The following is an 18,329-nucleotide window of genomic DNA, read 5'->3' on the forward strand; positions in this document are numbered from 1 at the left end:
ATCTGCTTTTAACAGCAAAGAAATTGATAGCACTAAAGGCAACTAGGATCAAGCTGATGGGGAATGCTGCAAACTTCTCCAAACAGCCTTCCTCATTTGCTTCATTCATCACCTACAGCCCTCAGCTTTTCCAGTTCCAGGCATGCTCCCCTCCACCTCGGTTCTGTGAGCGGGACTAATTTTCATCAGAGACAAGGCAGGAGACTAATTGCAGTACACATTTCATTTGTGAAGGGACCCCAGGGAGAGGAGGAGGGGGAAGATAGCTCTTTGCTTGCTCTGCCACCTAAACAGTTTGTTAGTGTAGAAATAAGTACAATGACAGCAAACTGATGCCTAAGAAGCAGAACCCATTAACCTAACATCCCCCACAGTTCATACTCACCACTGTTTATACGCACCATTAATATTTATAAGGATGACGTGCCTCTTTGACAGGAACTTGTGCCTCCGACGACAACAGATGTTATACCATTTATGAAAGAAACTACTCAAGCATTTCCAATGGACCTTGTCCATGCTCAACATGTCTTTATCCCATGCTCTGATTATATTATCCATGGAGAGCCTGGGTGACCTACTGACTCAAGCCCAGGAACATGGATGGCAGCACACTTGCCTGTAGAGTCCTTAAAACTTTCCGGAGTTGCATTATCTCTTTGTGGGTGTTCTTCTGGGAGCCAGAGACCTTTCAAATGCACCTGATAGCTCAAACAGAAGTGTGTGAGATATTATGTGGCTGACTCCCCCATCTCATGAGGATTTGCCACTTACCTGGGCCTCCAAAACGCATGGCAGGTAGCCGAGGCTACAAGATTGTCTCCTGCAGTTGCCTTTGCCACTGTCACCACAGCTGAATTAGTGGTCATACATGACCAACAAAGAATTAAAACCTGTTATTATATGCTGCATTATATTGCTCTATGCACGGACTTGCAGGAGAACACATGCAGCAAGGCACTGATCCCATTATCTCTGCTAAAACTATGCTGCTCCTTGGCTAAACTGTAATTTATATCACATGTGGGAGCACCAGCCTCTGGCAGGACAGAGCTCCCTGCTCTAGCAAAGGTTAAACTCCCACCCTCCATTTAGGAGAAATCAGTGCCCGTACACCTCCCCATCAGCAGACAGCAGGATGGGTTTAACCTGGAAAGAATGATACGGATAAGTTGATGGGTTTACCGAAATCTCCTTCAGGAACCACCATGCATGGGCAAGCAATGAGGTGTTAGACAAGGTATCTAAGTAACGTTTTCTTTTACTAGATTGCAGTTGACATTTCCATTAAAATGCATGAGGTTATCGTGAATCACTTCACCTGATGTGACAGAACTTGTTTAAAGTAGCGCAGAAATGTCAGATTATCCCTGTGGGCTAGAGCAGACAGCCTGCAGTGACTTCCCCCTCCAGAACAGAAGCTCTAGTAATGCCCTGATATGTATGGCACATACATTTTTATATGCCCAGCACAAACAGCTCCAGCATTTGTCAACTCATTTGACCTGCAGCTTTTCAAAGAAAACACAAGAAGACACGCTGCAGATCAAGAGCTAGCAACGTGTAAAATACCTTGCCATCAGCACGCACCAAGTCAAAACAGAAATAGGATGTTAAGCCATGGCCAGCTCTCTCTGGCCATTCTTGGCCAAGATTTGCTAGCCCCCTGCTGGAGTGCACCCAGAAGTCCTCACCCTGTGCCTGCGGCTTCTTTGCTCAAAAACATGCACATCTGAGGCTTGTGAGGAATCATTGCTGTTCAGCAGCCGCCGGAGTTTTATCACCCAAGTCCTGACACATTTGAACCAGGGCTGAGGTGAATTTGGGAGTTCCTCCATGTTTTCCTAGATTAACGCTGCAGCATGTCTAACCTAAGTTAGCACTGAAACACAACTGATACAAACAACTGCAGTAAAGAGGCCTGACAGATTTGGGGACTGCATCTGCAGCCACAGCAGTGCAATATTTCTTGTGTAAATCAGCAGAATTCACACCAGTGTAAAACCCACTGTTTGAACATCTCTGATTACACGTGCTAGGAAAAGCTAAGCTGTCTCTGAAGAGAAAACAAGCTCACAAACTCCTGGGGTTCACCTTTTACCACATGATTACATACATTCAGTGTGCTAACTGCACATTTTATAAGCGTCTGCGTGTGTGTATTTGTGTGGTTTTGCACATGTCTGCTGACCTTACGTGCCTAGTTTTGGTTCAGAACAAAGATGGCTCCTTCAAAATCGTGACACCCATTACTTCACTGTAGTTTGCACCTATACAATTGTCTTTTTCCCCTCCTATTTAGGCTAACTATGAATAAACTACATAAAATGCAGTCACAGGTGTCTCTACTCACTTAAAGACAAAAATGTTACATACCTGGCCTGGCCTAAGCATCATTGCTGCTTACTCTGCGTTAATGGTAACACCAAAAAGGGAGAGCCAGTCTCCACATTGCGTTACATGGAGCGTTGGGTGCATCAGAAGCAGGAGGACAGATTTAGTCATCCAGGCCCAGGTACATCCCACTGTGCTCCTGCCTGGTGCAAGGAAATGTGTCACCCGCAAAGCAAACTCTTTGCCAAAATTCAAGCATTGTTGCTTTAAAAGAAGCATAACAGAAGCACCTTTCTAAAAATAAAATCTCCTGTCCATTGCGATACAAAAAGCAGAGTGGTCTGATCTTAGGTCTCAGCTAAGATATCCCATGTGCTAGCTTTATCTCTGATGTGCTCCTCTGCAATGGCCACAAGAAGATGGTGCTGAATATCTGTATCCCGGTTTGCCCCTTTATCAGACAGGGATTAGTGTATTATTGCAGGCACAGATGTTTATATGGTGCTTTAAAGATTAAAAGTGGCATTAAGGAATAGTAGGACTGACTAAGAGCTACGCCAGCCTTTCTCAGAGTACATACCATTACCCACTGGACCACGCCGGACGAGTCAGACACCAACCTACAGATGCAGAACAATAAAAAGTAACAGAGCCAGGGGACCCAGGGCTCTCTGCACAGCTGTGGGCGCACCAGCTCACACCGGACCTCTTGACAAAGAAAACCTCAGCACCCCTAAAACCAGAGGGTTTTCCCTAGGCTTTTGAATAGCGAAACAAACCGGGAGTATGCCGGAGCAGGAGGGGAGCTATACCGGACACGTACAGGAAGGCAAGCGTGCAGCTCCGCACCGGCGATGCCAGTTCAAGCGGGGGAACGCATCTCCCATTTCCTCGGGCGGTAAAAATATGACATGCATTAGCGAGGAGAATAAAAGGAGGGAAACAAAGGAGTGGGAGCGAACACCTGTCGCTCTCCTCGGGGACGAGCCCTAATGCTTTTATTTGCCTCAGTCTGCCGGGGAAACTGCAGCTGCCAACTGTCATCAGCATCAAGTTACCCGCACAAAGCTGGCCTGCCCGGCTCTTTCAGCCGAGGGAGGCGGAGGGCTGCGGCGCGCCCAGGGACGGCACCGAGCATTCGGGGCCCAGCGCCCCGCGGTGTGAGCAGCGCACCCTCCCCCCCCCGGGCTGGGGAAGGGCTGCACGGCCTCGTCTCGGCCGACCGCCCAACAGCGGCGGGGCAGGACAAGACGACCAGATCCGTCATCAGTTGTGCGTGCTCGGGCCCAGCCGGTTTCGCGCTCCGGGCTCACATCGGCCTCTTTCACGCCCGGGTCGCCGCCGACGCCCGGCTGTCCCTGCCGCAGCCGCAACCGCAGGCGCTGCCGGCAGCGAGGGGCACCGACGACCCTGAGCTCGTGCTCCGGCTGACGAACGAAGCGCGCCCCCCGCCTTTTCCCAAGGCTTTTGAACCCACAACCGGTGGAGGAGTGGGGTTTGGGGCGGTTTTACTGAAGGTGACGGACGTGCCCCCGAGGGCGCAGCGGGCGCTGCCACGCTGCAGGCGGGGGGCACGTCGCCTCGCCAGCCCCCCCCCCCCGGGCCCTGCCAGCCTCCGGGCCGCGACGGGAGGGCCGCCCGGCCCAGGCGGCGGGGCCGTGCCTGCCTAACAATGCCGGCGGGGGCCGGCGGGCAGCGCGGCGGCTGACGCCAACCGCAGGCTCCGCGGCGCGCGCCCCCCTCGCCCCGCCCCGGCGCAGACAAAGCGCCCGCCTTCCATTGGCCCGTTCGGCCAACGCTCCTGCGGCTGCCCGCGAGGCGCGGCCAATGGGCTCATTGACATGCAAATCGGAGGGTATAAGTACGGCGGCGCGGGGAGCGGCGCGGAGCCGGCCGCCGGAGGGGAGCGAGACGGCGAGTAGCGCGGGTCCGCCGGGCCGCGCCATGGCGCCCTCCTTCCGGCCCGGCAAGGGCCGCCCGCCGCGGGGGGACGAGGACTGCGCGGAGGCCAGGGCCGACAGGAAGGTGAGCCGCAGGGGCGCCGCGGCGGGCGGGCGGGCGGACGGCGGGCTGACGGCGCTGTTGTCCCCGCAGACGAGGAAGCCGCTGGTGGAGAAGAAGCGCCGGGCGCGGATCAACGAGAGCCTGCAGGAGCTGCGGCTGCTGCTGGCCGACAGCGAGGTGAGGCGGCGGGGCGGGGGCCGGGCTGGGCGGCGGGGCCCGGGGCCGTGCTGACGGCCGCGGCGGCCCCGGGTCAGTTTCAGGCGAAGCTGGAGAACGCGGAGGTGCTGGAGCTGACGGTGCGGCGGGTGCAGGCCGTGCTAGAGCGCCGCTCCCTCGGTGAGTGCCGGCGGCGGGGCGGCGGGGGGGGCCGGCCCGGCCCGCGCCTCACGCCGCTCCCCTCTCTGTCTCCCGCGGTGCAGAGGGCGGGCGGCTGCACCGCGAGGCCAGCGAGCGCTTCGCTGCCGGCTACATCCAGTGCATGCACGAGGTGCACACCTTCGTCTCCAGCTGCCCCGGCATTGACGCCACCACCGCTGCTGAGCTGCTCAACCACCTGTTGGAGTCCATGCCGCTCAACGAGGGCGGCTCCCCGGACTTGATCGCGGACGTTTTGGCGGATCCTGCCCTCTGCCCCTGGCCCGGCAGTGAGGTGCTGGCCCCAGCGGCCGAGGCCTCCCTGGGCCTGGCTCTCCCTGCCTCGGCACCCTCGCCTTCCCCCAGCGAAGACACCTGCTCCGACTCGGACGAGGCGGAGGCTGAGCCAGGCCAGACCAGCACTGTTAGACTGGACGCTTCCCGGACGCGCGGCCTGCCTTCACCCGGCTTACCCAAATCGATGTGGAGACCTTGGTAACGGAGGAGTGTGCGGGAGTCGATGCCGACCTACCTAGCGGGGAGAGCAGCTGGGCCCCGCGCTTCCCTGCAGCCCTCCGAGCAGCGCCCCCGGACTGCCAGCGCGCGTGCAGCTGGTGTCGCTGCCTTTCGGGACTGCATCAATGGCACTCTTACACTGTCATGCCCTGACAGGTTAATAGCTAAGCACGTTAACATTTCATCTGTGTGTATGTGTGTGTGTGTGTGTGTGACATTTTGTAACTTTAGGGGTTGTTTTTACCAGAGGTTGGGGCAGGCGGGAGGAGGGAGTGGGTTTTTAGTAGCAAGGTGGATACACAGCAGTTATTTTATAACCCTATCCCTTTCTCTTGGCCCTTGTAAGTGGCCCAAATATAATTACTTTTTTCTTTAAAGAAAAAGGCTTTCTGCATTTTAAATCGTGATGGTTAACTCCATGAGAGGCTCGAGTTAAGTTTGCATGCACAGTTTTAAGTGTTCTAGTGATAGCAAAGATCCCTGAAAGGGGTTGGTGTGGTTAGCATCTGTACTCAGTAGCAGTCTAGAGTCTCACCTTCAGTGAAGGAGGAGAAAACTAGAAACCTGGTGGAATTAGATGAACAGTTAAAAGACTTTGGTGGCAGGGTGCCTTTTAGAAATGAGAGTGTCTTTACACACATTTTGCTTTTAGCACGTTTGAGTTTTTTGTGACTTTATGTATATTAGGGTGTCAAATATTTTTTATTTCTAATCTTTAATAAAAAAAATACTGAATTCACAACTGACTGCATGTATTGTGGAATGTGATGCACTTCTAACCGTTTTAAAAAATTAAAAATGTAGTCCCCTATTGTTAAGTATTAACAAAAGTATGTATATATTGTGGAAACAATGCTGGTAATTAAGCACTTAATTCTTGTACTAAGCATTGTTAGCTCAAGTATTGGAAATCAAATGTTCCTTTTGTTAGGAAGACACTGAAGTTACTGCAGTGAGCAAGGTCATCTGGTTTAAGGTTGATCTTGGGCCATGGATTTCTGTGCTAATTGATCTGGATGTCAGTCTCAAACCTAAGCTACTTGGTCTGCCACTGAAGGTGCTGCTCATACATCTCCAGTCCTAGCTTCAGAAGCACTAGGCAAATCCTGTCCTAGGGCATGACTTTACTGTGGGGTGGGTTTGATAAGTTGTTTTGTTTGGGTTGTCTGAAGTTGTTTCAGTTTAGGGTTTTTTTGTTTGCTTGGGTTTTTTTTTTCCTCTTGAATGCAAAGTTGAATAGACTGTGCAATGGATTTGGAAAGTATTCTCTAAACTTAAAAAGTTTCTAAGGGGCTGGGGGGGATCCTCAGCATTCTTGTACATGAGGTTTGACACCTCCCCTGTTCCTACTTCTGGGAGATGCCAGGTTATTTATGCTGTGATAGTACCTTTCAGAGAGCTGTCATTGTAAAGAGGAAAACAAAAAGGATTGTACAGCTACTTAATAGGTGGAAGTTCCCAAACATAAAACAAGAAAGGAAGCAATCTAACTACCAAGGGACTAGCCATGTAACTGTTAACAACCCTATGGAATAATAAAAATGGAAACTAAGATACTCATAAGACTTCTCCTTTGTAATTTTCTTTAACTGAGGTGGGTGTTCTTACTCAGAGATGGCCATTAGATTTGTTTGGTTCTTCTCATCCCCTTTTGTTCTAAATTCCCTTTGAACTGGAGGGAGAAGGACAAAAACCAGCTGAGCAAGGGAGGTGAGAGCTGCTGTAGTGACCTTTCTGCTTTAAGGGAGAGAGGTTAGCATTTTGAAGTGTAAATGAAGGAGCCTGGGACACTTGCACTAAAAGTAACAACACTACATACAAGATGACCTTTTGGACTGAGCCTGCACCTCTCTAGCCCTAGCTAGAGACCTAGAGAGCCCTAGCACAAGGCCAGGTTTATTTTTGTAAAGCTACTTTCTCCCCAGCTATCACATTGTTTGCTACTTCACTCTCTGCTTCTGCTTAATTAGCCCAGATAACAATACCTCAACAAAATCACCAAGGCAAGTTCACATACACTGTGACATATAGTGTCACCCTGCTACACTAAGACAGAGCCCCTTGCTTTTAACATCCAGAAAATACCCCTTCCTGTAAGGTGCTCTCAAGAGGGAAGTAAAGCCACAGCCTGTTTCCTTAACATGACAACAGCAGCCACAGCCCAGCCTGTGGCACACAGCAGCATTAGGCTGCAGACACTTGCCTGAGCTGGCCATCTTCAGGTGTGACATCTAGGGTTGATCCTGAGCTGGTGCAGCTGCTCCAGCCTCTCTGCTGCTGCAGGAAAACTAGAGGCAGGTTGTCTTGGCTTCATTTCCATGAGATGAAAGACTCCCAGGTCTTCTGTAATGCTCCTGTGAAGGAAAGTGCAAATCCTGACACTTCAGTGACAGAAACACAGCCAAGAGACAACACAGAAGTGTGGGGTGGGCTAGCAGCAAAGTCATCTCTGCCAAGCAGCACTGTAGCTGTGTCGCTTAACTTTTCCTGTACTGGCCCTGGAGAATCAGAACTAAAGCTGGCCTTCCCCATTTACCTACTACCTTTCCCATTCCTGTGTACATGGCTGCAAGTGCTGTTGCGCTTCCCACACCCAGGGTAATCCTCACAGGCCAGTGGGCCCACACAGCTCCCTGCACATCTTGCCGCAACAGCTGGAGGCCTGGGCACATCCCATCCCTGCTGCTGCAGAAGGAAAGAGGCAGAGGGGCTGTAAGCTTGCTGGTGGCCACAGCTGCCTGGCCAGCTGCTCTCCCAAAGCTGGGATGGTTAGGAAAAGCCACAGCAGAGGAGTAATAGGCCTTTCCCCTGTGCACTTGCAGTCCCATATCAGCTGAAAAGAAAAAGCCAGCTCAAAGCAGTACTATGAGGAGTTTTTTAAAAAGTGTCAAAAGCATTTTAGAAATGTGTTAGCAATATGGTTTTTGGTTTTTTAAAATCCACAAATTAGGTTCACAGAAAGTTTACATCCTCTGATTAGGTGTTGCTGGATTTCTCCATTTGCATTTCTGTACCTTACTGCAAAGGTGTCAAATCTGACACTTCCCTGATAAAGGCAGGAAGAGGTGAGCATTTCAGGGATGGGACTGGGGAAGGGGCAGCAGGGGGAAAGGAAGGTTTCCAGCAGCTCTGATGAAAAACCAGTGAAGCTTTTTAAAGTCCTTCTTTATAGAAACTGCCTTTATTCTTTTCCATTCCAAAGTCATACAAACAGATTATCTGATCTGACAGTGCACTGCCTTGTAAAAGGAGAGAGGAGCAGCACACTAACAGGAGGACTCTCGTTTGATATGCAGTTAAAGAATAGAAAGAAGGGCTCATTTTCACATCCTTTGCATGTCAATCACTCACACCTGTTGCAGGGGAAAACTGCTCCTTGTTAGACCAGGTCAATGGGGAGGACTTATGGCTCAAATCTTCTCCTAACCTCTTGGCAACACATACTAGGTTTTTTGTCAGAGCGCTGTGGTCATGAGGCAAGATCAGGCTTTCATGTTGTCCAAATCAACTTGCATCTTCTTTGTCTCTGACTAGAAAGTATCATGTAGCTCTCTACAGAGTTTTCCTCTCCAAATAAATAAATGTTTCAGTTTCTATTCCAATTTAAAAAATAAAACAAGAATAAAAATTCAGTCCAGCTCTCAGCAGTAGGTTAGGGGATGCACGCAGACATCATGAGGGAAATTTCTGCCAAGCAGACAGTTCATTCCTGTCTGTAACACAGAGAGCTTACATTTCTTACCATCCAAAATGCTGTCATTCACAGAACACTATCGAAACAAGTCACAAAAAAGGAGGATTTATTTCTGAGAAGTGTGCTGGGATGAGTTGCGTGTTGGTTAATCCTGGCATCCAGAGCCTTGCCACATTATGGTAAAGTCTTCACAGATAACATCCACAAGGAGCCAACCAGTCTCAACATCTCCAGCAGCTGGAGCCCAGTTTCAGGATTCTTCCAATTTATGGGCCCATCTCCAAGCATAGCTGTGCGCACACACACAGAAGCAGGTCTCCAGCCTGTCCTCCACCCTGCAAGGACATGGGTGCAGACACATTGGTTTTACAAATCTGGTGTTCAGCTTTTGGAACACACAGAGACTTTTGCCCAGGAAGCTCGCTCTTTTCTCTGGTGATGAAAACAACTGGGCCAACCAGCACATCTCCTGCTGCGTTTGCCCCGCTAGCCATGGCTTGGACCATGCTCCCTTGGACCACAGAAACACGCAAGCCAGTATGGATGAGACCCAGGAGGAGAACATCTTCTTGCTCTACAGATGGGCACAATGGTTTGAACAAGGTCATGCAGAAAGCACATGGAAAACTCAAGGATCCCAGCAATCCACTAATACACCTGTCTTAAATAGAAGTCTATCCTTCCTCTGCTTCCTAAGACGTTTTTATTTTCTTGCATGAGATGCCTGGTTCCAAGTTGCATTTATACTCTTTCTTATGAAGATTCCCTGAGTCCACAGTTATCTAAATGATAGTTTCACTAAATTGTGCACTTTAAGCCTCTCAGGCTTCTGCATGAGCTAAGCTAAAGAAGAAGAAAAGGGGGGAAAATAGCCTCTATCCTTCCATGGGATTTCTAGGTCCCTATATAATATTAGCATTTCATTATTGTTTCCAGTAAGTACAGTTCATTGCATTGCATTTTAAGAAGGTTAAAAAAAAAAATAAAATCAAAGCTGGTGCAGAACACATTCACACATGAAAATACACCTTACAGCAGGAGACTTTAAGCTTAATTTAGTTAAACAAGATGATGATTGAGGGTGATTTCATTAGTTATACTGCATGTCTTATATTATACATAAGTTACATCTCTCACTTACCAGCTGAGGAGGTCATGGGTTCAAAAAGTCTTTTAATCCAATGAAGTAGAGCGTTAAATACCAAGAGCTAGATAGTGAGTCCAAGCTGTTGAAATTAGAAGGAAAAAGATTGAAATTAGACACTGGAAGAAGCCATCAGTTTCCTTTCTCTTAATGTCATCAGGTCAAGTGAGACAGAGTATCTTTCCAGAAGCAAATACAAGTTCTTTGATACAAACAAAAACTACTTAGTAAAACAACAACATACAAGCAGTTATATTAGCTGATCCCTTCTGGCCTTAGATTGCTTAAGCATAAAATGACCGCAATTTGTGTTTTTTTAGTTTTAACATTGATCTCAGGCTAAAATACAGGTTGAAAGCATTGTGAGTAGTTTCTTTGCATCTGGGAAAGTGCAGACCAGAACATCTTCAAACATATGTTTGCAGATAGCTTCAGGAATTGCCCAGATTCATTCACCCTTAGCTGAATTCTGCAAAGCTCCTAGACCATTTAAGTACAAAGCAAAGCAGCCTAATTTAAAATCACCACCAAAGAGGCACACTTTAAAGTATCCTTAAAATGATGTGCCCATTGAGAGGAAAGGGAAATTACTGGGCATCACCAAGAGCCTGCATATCTACTCAGATATGTTTCAAATTGGGTTTCAGCTTCCAGTGGCCCCCTTTGGAAGCCTTGCTGTGTTTTGGGGTTTGGAGGCACTGACTGAGAGGCACACTAGTAAAACTTTAGAATTTCATTCTCCCTATCCTGAGTTCATCAGAACCAACCTGTGCTAAGCAAAATCACTATAAAACCCCTTCTACTGTCACCATGCAACAGCCTTTACAATCAGTGTTCCACAGATTGAGAAGGGGGCAAAAAGCCCAGAAGAGACACATCAACTCCATTATCAGCCCCATCAAACTTTTCCACCAACTGGGAAAGGTTATTCACAGCACCCATATTCCTCACCAAGGCCTGAATCACACAGGTTTCCAGCACATTTGCCTCCTTTGGGCCTGCAAATGCTATTTGGTGTTTATGACCAGCCTTCATTAAACAAGGGTGTCTTCATTACTCATGGCTGACCCCCCAACATGGGTGGTATCTACCCACCCATTGCCCCTTTCCAAAAAAACATACACTGATTCCTTTCCCGCTCAGCAGACCCTGAAGCAGATGCCTGCAGAGTACCAGGAGTCCAAGTCTACATGACATGCATCTGAGCCTGGTCCAGGTTCTTTCTATCCTTCATAGGAACAGATTAACCGGTCAGAAAACAGGTGTAATTGAATCCTGCCATCCAGGCAGAGGGAGTGCACTGCTTCTTACCAAAATCTAAGGATTCTGGAGAAAATCTCTACTGAGTAGCTGCTACTCTCACAGCAGCTGCAAGCCTCCCAACTCATTAACCCCTCCACTGAACCAGTAGTTTCTTAATAAACCAACAGAGGTTCTCAGAGAGGTCCATGACAGCAACATACAAGCAATGACATGCTCCTCAGGAGCTTTGGGATGCCTGTACAGAGTGCCTAGCATGTCCTCTAGTTCCTGGAAAGCTTTATATGAAGTGACACATAATTTGGAAAGCTCCTGAATGTGCTTGCTCTCAAAAAGAGGGTTATAAGACCCAAAGGTCACGACTACTACCACATCATACCTTACATGCACTGTGCAGATGCACAGAAGCAGCTGCCCAGAGCAGCACTATCATGTGGATGACAGGGACAACCAAGCGAACCAACAGGTCTACGCAGCTGCTTTTCTGCTGCGGTGTGTTATCAGCAGCACTTGGCTGCTTAGCGGTGACAGTGCTGGCTGTCACAGAGCCAGTCAGGGTGACTCAGTAAGAGCAGGACAGACTGCACTTTCAATTGCTGCAGGAAGCAGGAAAAATGATTCACATCCTTTCAGCCAACACTGAACCAGAACATCGTTCCAAGGCTCGAAAACTCCAGTGACAAAGAGAGTCTTCAAAATACAATGTGACAACCCAAGATCCTGATGCCCTGTGCTTAGGAGTCTGTTCCCATCCCCATTCCTTCCCAGAAGCACCACTCCTCTATTTGTGAAATTATAATCTACTTCCTGCACCCTTAAAAAAAAAAAAAAAAAAAAAAAACAAAAAAAACCCCAACAACACAAAGCAACAACAAAAAACACCAACAAAACAACACACACAGATTCTCACCTCTCCGCTTTTTGCTAGAAGGTCTACTGGCTGCATTTCTGGGGAGGGCAAGCAGTAATCTGTTTGCTTTAACACCTTGGAATTCATTTATTAAAAAAAAAAAATAATAAGAGATGCAAAGAAAATACCATAGCTCCAGTTGTTATAACAACCACCAATAACATTTCACTCTTGTATAGTTCTAGCAATGCTTCACAAAGAAGGGAGAAGCATTATCTCAGGGGATTTTTGAGGGCAGAAGTGGAAATAAAAGGAGAATTTGCCAACAAATTGTCTGCATCTTTTGTGGGTTTATACAGTTACACACTAATTTACAGCTGTTATAATCAATCAATTTATACCACAGATACAAGGGGGGAAATGCTGCAAAGGAGCTGATGAAAAAGGTTTCCTATTGTCAGAGGAAAAAAGGAAGGGGACTACAGTGAAGAACTTTTATTTAGACTAAGAGGAAGAATGAATCTGTAAGGCCAGAGCATTTCCTCACCTCTCAAAACTGTCAAGTCTTCCCTGAAATCCAGGTGTTTGCTGCCAGTTGTAGGAATTGAATGTAGCCAGTGGCTTCTTGTGCTTTCATTTGTATTATACATGAGATTCAAGTAAGTACACTCAAAGCAAGCAAAGGCTTCTCCGTTTCCTAGGATGGAGTCTGCCACCAGACACTCCTCCCTCCTTCCTCTATTCATGCAGTCTGGATTTAATTCCATAATTACATTAATGAAGAACTGGTCACATGTGTCTCAAGGTAGGGTTTTTATTGCCTAACTGGCAAAGTCAGCTGAGAAAAGCCTCCTCAAATTTTATGTTCTGCAGTCTCCTATGACTAAAATATTATGAGACTCAGTTATTGAGTGAAACACTAAGGTTTTCCATAAATAGCAAGCATTGATGTATCTGGAGTGAATGACAGATGCATATGCTGTCTCTTCTTGCTTTATTTGGTCACCCAAACAGGTTTTTTAAATTCCCTCCAGCCCTGAACACTTCAGAGACAAGTTCTCCTTGGCCAGCCTAGCAATGACCACTCGGACTCAGCCACACACATACATGTTAAATTAATAAAGATGAATGATATAGCCCAGATAAGAAATGAAATATGCAAAAAACCAAATAAAATCAGTGTTGTGTAAAATACAGATCAGGAAAGAAAAGTTACATGCATTTAAGCATTTTTTTTGTTTGGTTGTGGGTTTTTTGTTCTTCCCATTTTGCTCCCAAACAGCATGCTTCCAACCATACTGCCTGCCTACTTTGGGAAAACGGATCCTTGCAGTGCTAGCAATACCAAGGGAATTCTCAAGTACTACCTCCCTCCTTGAATACATCAGATGCCACACCAAGTACTTTTAAATCCTGTATACACAAAGAGGTTGACTCTTTAGTCTGGTAATCCTACTGTTGGCTACTTTTACAATACAGCATATACAGACAGTCACCACATAATCATTCAACACATTCAATCACCTTTAACAAACAGGTCCTTGCCACAAGAAAATGGTGATGGTTGGCCAAGGAAGAAGTTAGGGATTTAGCTGTGGATCCCAATTCCTTTCACCACTTCTAAGAAAACCTATCAGTTTGTGGGGATGTCTCCAGCTAAGTGTGTTGCCTTCACCTTTCCTTCCTTTCTTATTGAAGAGAAACAAAAACAGAACTGTTGCTCACAATACACTCCTCCTAGAAATGTAGCAGAATCCTATAATTTAATGGGGAGGATTCGGCTCTCTGGCCCAAATTAGAAGTTTTTGACACTGGTCCTTTCCATTGCTGAAACACGAGTGTTCAGCCTTGCTCCATTTCCTGTTAGAATCCAGCTAGTGGGCAGAGAAATCAGGACTGCTGGAAAAGAGTGGGGGAGCCTACCTGGTGCCACTGGTTTGTTTTCCATAGTGCTTGTAACCATAGCATCTGAGCAGTGAGAAATAAAAAACACACACCTTCAAAAGTGGAAGGGCTTCCACTTCCCCTGTCCTTCTCCTGAAACAAAAGAGTATAATTTTTTACTTGTTTTCTACTTACTGGTTTTGGTTTTAGAGAACATTTAATATTAAGAAACTGTTTAGACAAAGTTATACATTGCTTTGAATAAAACCATACACAGATTCAAATGGCCCAATTACTTATTTGGGGTTTGGTTTTCAAAGACACCAAAATCTGAAATGTCTAGACACATACATTTGACTCTGTTTCTAAATGTTACTTCAGAGTTCAGATCTGTACCAAGACACTGACAATTCAGGAACGCAGCTTAGCAGAGAACCCAGGTGAACACAGCCCTTCATGGGGTTGGGTTCTGCAGCTGTTAGCTTCTTTTGCCAAAAGTTCTAAACATCACTTTTTCTCCCCACCCCCACCTCCCCCCTTTTTTTCCTCTTCTTTTTGTCTAGACATGGGGCAGTTCCAGCCTTCCCTGTTTTGACAACTTTCTCATTTGTTGTGGTCACAGCCCATGGAGGCACACAGATTTAACCCTGTGCGTTCCTTTTGTGTCTGTATTTTAACAACTCCCTGTCTCCATTTAACTGAACTATTCCTCAAGGTCCAAATATCAACATGACTCAAGAGACATTCATATTCAACTCTTAAATTCTCTGACAAGGAGCCACTACACCTCACCCAAAGAAAGATAAAATTGTGTTTTGCTGTTGATAAAGCTATTTTTAAAAAGGTAGCATTAAGTGATTTCAAAGAGGAGGCAGTGCCCTTTGGAACTGTGCTCTTCCTGCAATTCTTTCATGAAAGTCACAAACCAAAGTGCAACAACCCAAATGTTTCCAGAGCAGCAAACTGTCACCTTCTCTATATAGCCCAGGTGTTACAGTTTGACCCTAGTCTTCTCTAACAGGCTGAGACATATGGAACACAAAATGCTTGGAAGGCTGTGGATACATTTAATTACAGCAATTTACTCACAGTAGGTTTTGGCAATCAACTTCAAGTCACTACTATGTGTGTTGATGAAGTCTGCAAAGTTTGGGGAATGCTGTTAGTCTCCATCCTCCTGGGAATGCTCCTGCAGGACAATTAATACAGATTTCTCTCTCTCACACTCTCCTCTCAATTGAAAAACAAGTTTTATATCTGAAAGTTTTGAAAGCCTTCTTTGGAAATGCTTGAATAAGCAAGGTAGACTGTATAAATCAACTAGGTGATAAATACCATCTCCATTTATTGACCCTTCTTAAAACACATTAGAACACAGTGCTGCACTTCCTGGACCCAATTTACTGCTGGCTCATTCAGACACGTGGAGGATTTACATTACGGTGGCCAAGATATCCTGACCTTCCTCTGCATTACTTCAGTTTGTCCCCTTGGAAGACACTATGGGCAGTGTCACTGTTCAACAACTTCCTGAGCATTTGGACCCTTTGATCCCGTCAAATATATTCAGAAAGACTCTACCTGTAAAGCCACTGCTGTCAGCAAAATGAGTAAAAGTTAACACCATAAACTTCACAGGCCTATAAACACTAAATTAGGTGACAAAGGCAGTCATATATCACTTGATCAAACTAATTCTGTCAGTAAGTGAAATCTGTAAAACCATTTAGAGTATGCAATCTGGTTCATTTTATATCACTGCTGTGAAATCGATTTAAGACTATAAACCGTTTACTCAAATTAGGATATAGGCACCTTTATTTTGCTTAGCTGTTAGCTAATAGACTATCAGAAAAAACTTAAAAAAAAAAACAACAAAAAACCCCAAACCAAAACAAAACAGATTTTCCTCAAAAATCCAAACCAGAAATCCCTGAAAATTCTATTCTTTAAAATTAAGATTTAAGCATCACTTCATAATGGCAGAGTACATATAGGGAAGGGATTTTAGGTGGACTGGTAGGACTAATAAAACAATGTTGGACTTAAGTGCTTTCATAATCAGGTCTTTATAGCTGATCTCATTTAAATTCACTGCTCATGTAATATAAAGGTAATTATTATTAAAAGAATATTAAATACACTGCCTGACTACATCCAAAGCTTTAGGAGCCTCCATTCAAAGTAGTTTGGTAACCATCTTCTCTTATATGCATAGCTAAAGACAACGGGAGAATTTCCGAGTTCTTCACATGATGTGAGAATCCTTCATTGTCGCCACGTGATTTTGGCAGTTACAAATTTCAACACAATTGTAAAATATATACATTTATATTTTGATTTGTCTCTGAAAAGGAGGGGAGGCAAAAGAACTTCAAGGCAACCAACAGGGAACAAAAGTCTTCCAGCCTGCAGCAGCAGCCAGGGAGGTGGAGTTTAGCAAGAGGTACGCATCTTCCTAGAAATCAGATCTGAACAGAAGGCACTCCTCCCCACCCTCCCGGTCCTGTACTGAGCATCTGGGACAAAGTCTTCACTATTCACAGGCAGGCAGCAGCTCTTTAGAACACAAAAAAGGAGGGGCTTGCAAAGACAACTGCATATAGACACTGGAAATAACTCCCGAATGCCACATTCTTCACATTGTCACTCCTTTCTGCGTTGTGTCACACCATATGCTTTTTTAAATGCACAAATTGCAATACGCTGCTTTTGAGCCCAGGCTGGTAACAGAGTCTCTGTATGAGGGCCTGAAGGCACAGGCAGAGCTGCCTAGGAGCTTGCAGGGAGCTCAGTTTGACTGCCAGGGCTGTTACCCAGCCTTCCACGCCACTCCGGAGATCATCCTGCAGCCAGAGGGGTTTCAGGTCATTCTTGGGTTTTCCATGCCCCGATGCAGACACATATTGTTTTCTTCAATTCCATTATTTCCTGGAGGTTTGTGTTTTGGTTTGTTGGTTGTTTTTTTTTTTTTTTTTAGTAAATTAAAACCTCATTTAGCCCAAACAGGAAAAGAAACAATTCTAGCAGATAGTTATTACATTGCATAATAAAAGAATACAACACAGTTCACTTAAAATAACATCTGATACTAAAATATACTGGTTGGTATAGTAAATTACACATGTTCTGTCACTGCAAGAGAAAAATAAAAATATGTTCTTTTATTTCTTAGAATTCTGTGTTGCTGCAGAAACAAAATACATATTTCAGGACTCTAGAAGCAACAGTACCTCCACGTTGCAGCTACTGCCATTCCTAATTACTTAGCACAAAGAAGTTGGTCTGCAACCTAATTAAGCGTTTTCATCATAAACCTCTGATTTTACCAAATTTAGAAATGCAACTGTACCATGAAAAAACAGTTTTCCAAAATACAGGAAGACAGATTTATCAGTATTCAAAATTCAGACTGGATGCTAGGGGAGATGGGAGAAGTTCATTAACACAAGCACAAGAAAAGCACTGAACCCAGTTTATGTATCAGCTTCAGTCTTTATACGTTCCAGTAATTTTGTACATGCTCCCAACAAAAATGCAAACACTTAAAAGCTAGAAAGATGCAGTCAGCAGAAGCACAAGTCACAGCATACAGAATGGACAGATGTTTCAGATTAAATCATTAGTATAAATGCCTGTGTACCACCCACACCATGGATGTGGTTCTTACCTAGGAAGTTGAAAGAACTGAGTCTGTCTCGCCAGGGCTCCACAGAACTGAGCCACACCAGTCCCAGTGCTCATTTAAATAGGAGCAGAGGTAAGCACAGGCCACCCAACCCTTCTTCGGCTTCCTGCAGCTAAGAAAATTAAAGATTAAAGCCAACTAGAGAAATGCATTTCCTAAATTTATCCAGCATTGGACCTTGCATGACTGGGTTCCTGGGTTTTCTGGTTTCTAAGTCTGGTTTTCTTTTGTTTCCCCTACGCAAAAAGGCATAAGAAATTTCAAAGGGACTCAGCTGGTGACAACAGAAGGGAAAGCAGTAGACCTTACCTTAGACAAGCAATGGCCAAACACATTTAAAAAAAAAAGTATGGCCAATACTTTCTTGGACAGAGGTAGAATTTTTGAAGTTGACAGTGCAACAGTAACACAAGCAATTTACTTAGAATATATTTATTACCCACTTTAAATTATTACAATGGTCTATCTTACTGTTTTAATACACAGACTACAGAAACACACCTTGATAAATCCTGGAATACCAGGAAATTCTAATCCATCCTCAGATTTGTCTCCTTTTGTCTAGTTAAAACAACAAATGAAGTGCAAAGTAGTACAGCCC

The 18,329-nt window shown here is 45.7% G+C and overlaps 1 protein-coding gene and 2 long non-coding RNA genes across 8 annotated transcripts in view; 1 reads left to right on the forward strand and 2 right to left on the reverse strand.

The window, feature by feature from the left end:
- The window catches only part of LOC126039492 (uncharacterized), a 45,754-nt gene extending 41,838 nt beyond the window's left edge, over positions 1-3,916 (reverse strand). For both annotated transcript variants that reach the window (XR_007506334.1, XR_007506336.1), the window contains exon 1: positions 402-3,916. This is a non-coding gene — a long non-coding RNA (uncharacterized LOC126039492). The remainder of the gene's footprint in view (positions 1-401) is intronic.
- Positions 3,917-4,211: 295 nt separating this feature from the next.
- HES6 (hes family bHLH transcription factor 6) lies at positions 4,212-5,950 on the forward strand. Its single transcript, XM_049803070.1, has 4 exons — positions 4,212-4,359; positions 4,429-4,515; positions 4,593-4,674; positions 4,758-5,950. Exons 1-4 carry the CDS (start codon positions 4,279-4,281, stop codon positions 5,189-5,191), a joined length of 684 nt encoding a protein of 227 aa, XP_049659027.1. The 5' UTR covers positions 4,212-4,278; the 3' UTR covers positions 5,192-5,950.
- A 668-nt stretch (positions 5,951-6,618) lies between these two features.
- LOC126039630 (uncharacterized) lies at positions 6,619-18,059 on the reverse strand. Of its 5 annotated transcripts, none has more exons than XR_007506374.1 (6): positions 17,711-18,058; positions 15,130-15,229; positions 12,217-14,193; positions 10,044-10,128; positions 8,951-9,237; positions 6,619-7,562 (listed from the first exon to the last, which is right to left on the reverse strand). It is a non-coding gene; the product is annotated as an uncharacterized LOC126039630 (long non-coding RNA). The 5 variants fall into 5 exon arrangements; XR_007506373.1 differs by having other exon boundaries at positions 8,562-9,237; XR_007506375.1 differs by lacking the exon at positions 6,619-7,562 and having other exon boundaries at positions 8,367-9,237; positions 12,217-13,039; positions 14,080-14,193.
- Positions 18,060-18,329: the final 270 nt, after the last annotated feature.

Source organism: Accipiter gentilis, chromosome 6 (assembly GCF_929443795.1).
Source record: "Accipiter gentilis chromosome 6, bAccGen1.1, whole genome shotgun sequence".
In the NCBI taxonomy this organism is placed as follows: Eukaryota; Metazoa; Chordata; class Aves; order Accipitriformes; family Accipitridae; genus Astur; species Astur gentilis.

Excerpts from the sequence above, each read along its gene's own strand:
- HES6 (XM_049803070.1), top strand. The coding sequence starts at position 4,279 with ATGGCGCCCTCCTTCCGGCCCGGCAAGGGCCGCCCGCCGCGGGGGGAC. Across the intron at positions 4,516-4,592 it reads TGCTGCTGGCCGACAGCGAG|TTTCAGGCGAAGCTGGAGAA; the intron begins GTGAGGCGGCGG and ends GCCCCGGGTCAG. Across the intron at positions 4,675-4,757 it reads GCTAGAGCGCCGCTCCCTCG|AGGGCGGGCGGCTGCACCGC; the intron begins GTGAGTGCCGGC and ends CCCGCGGTGCAG.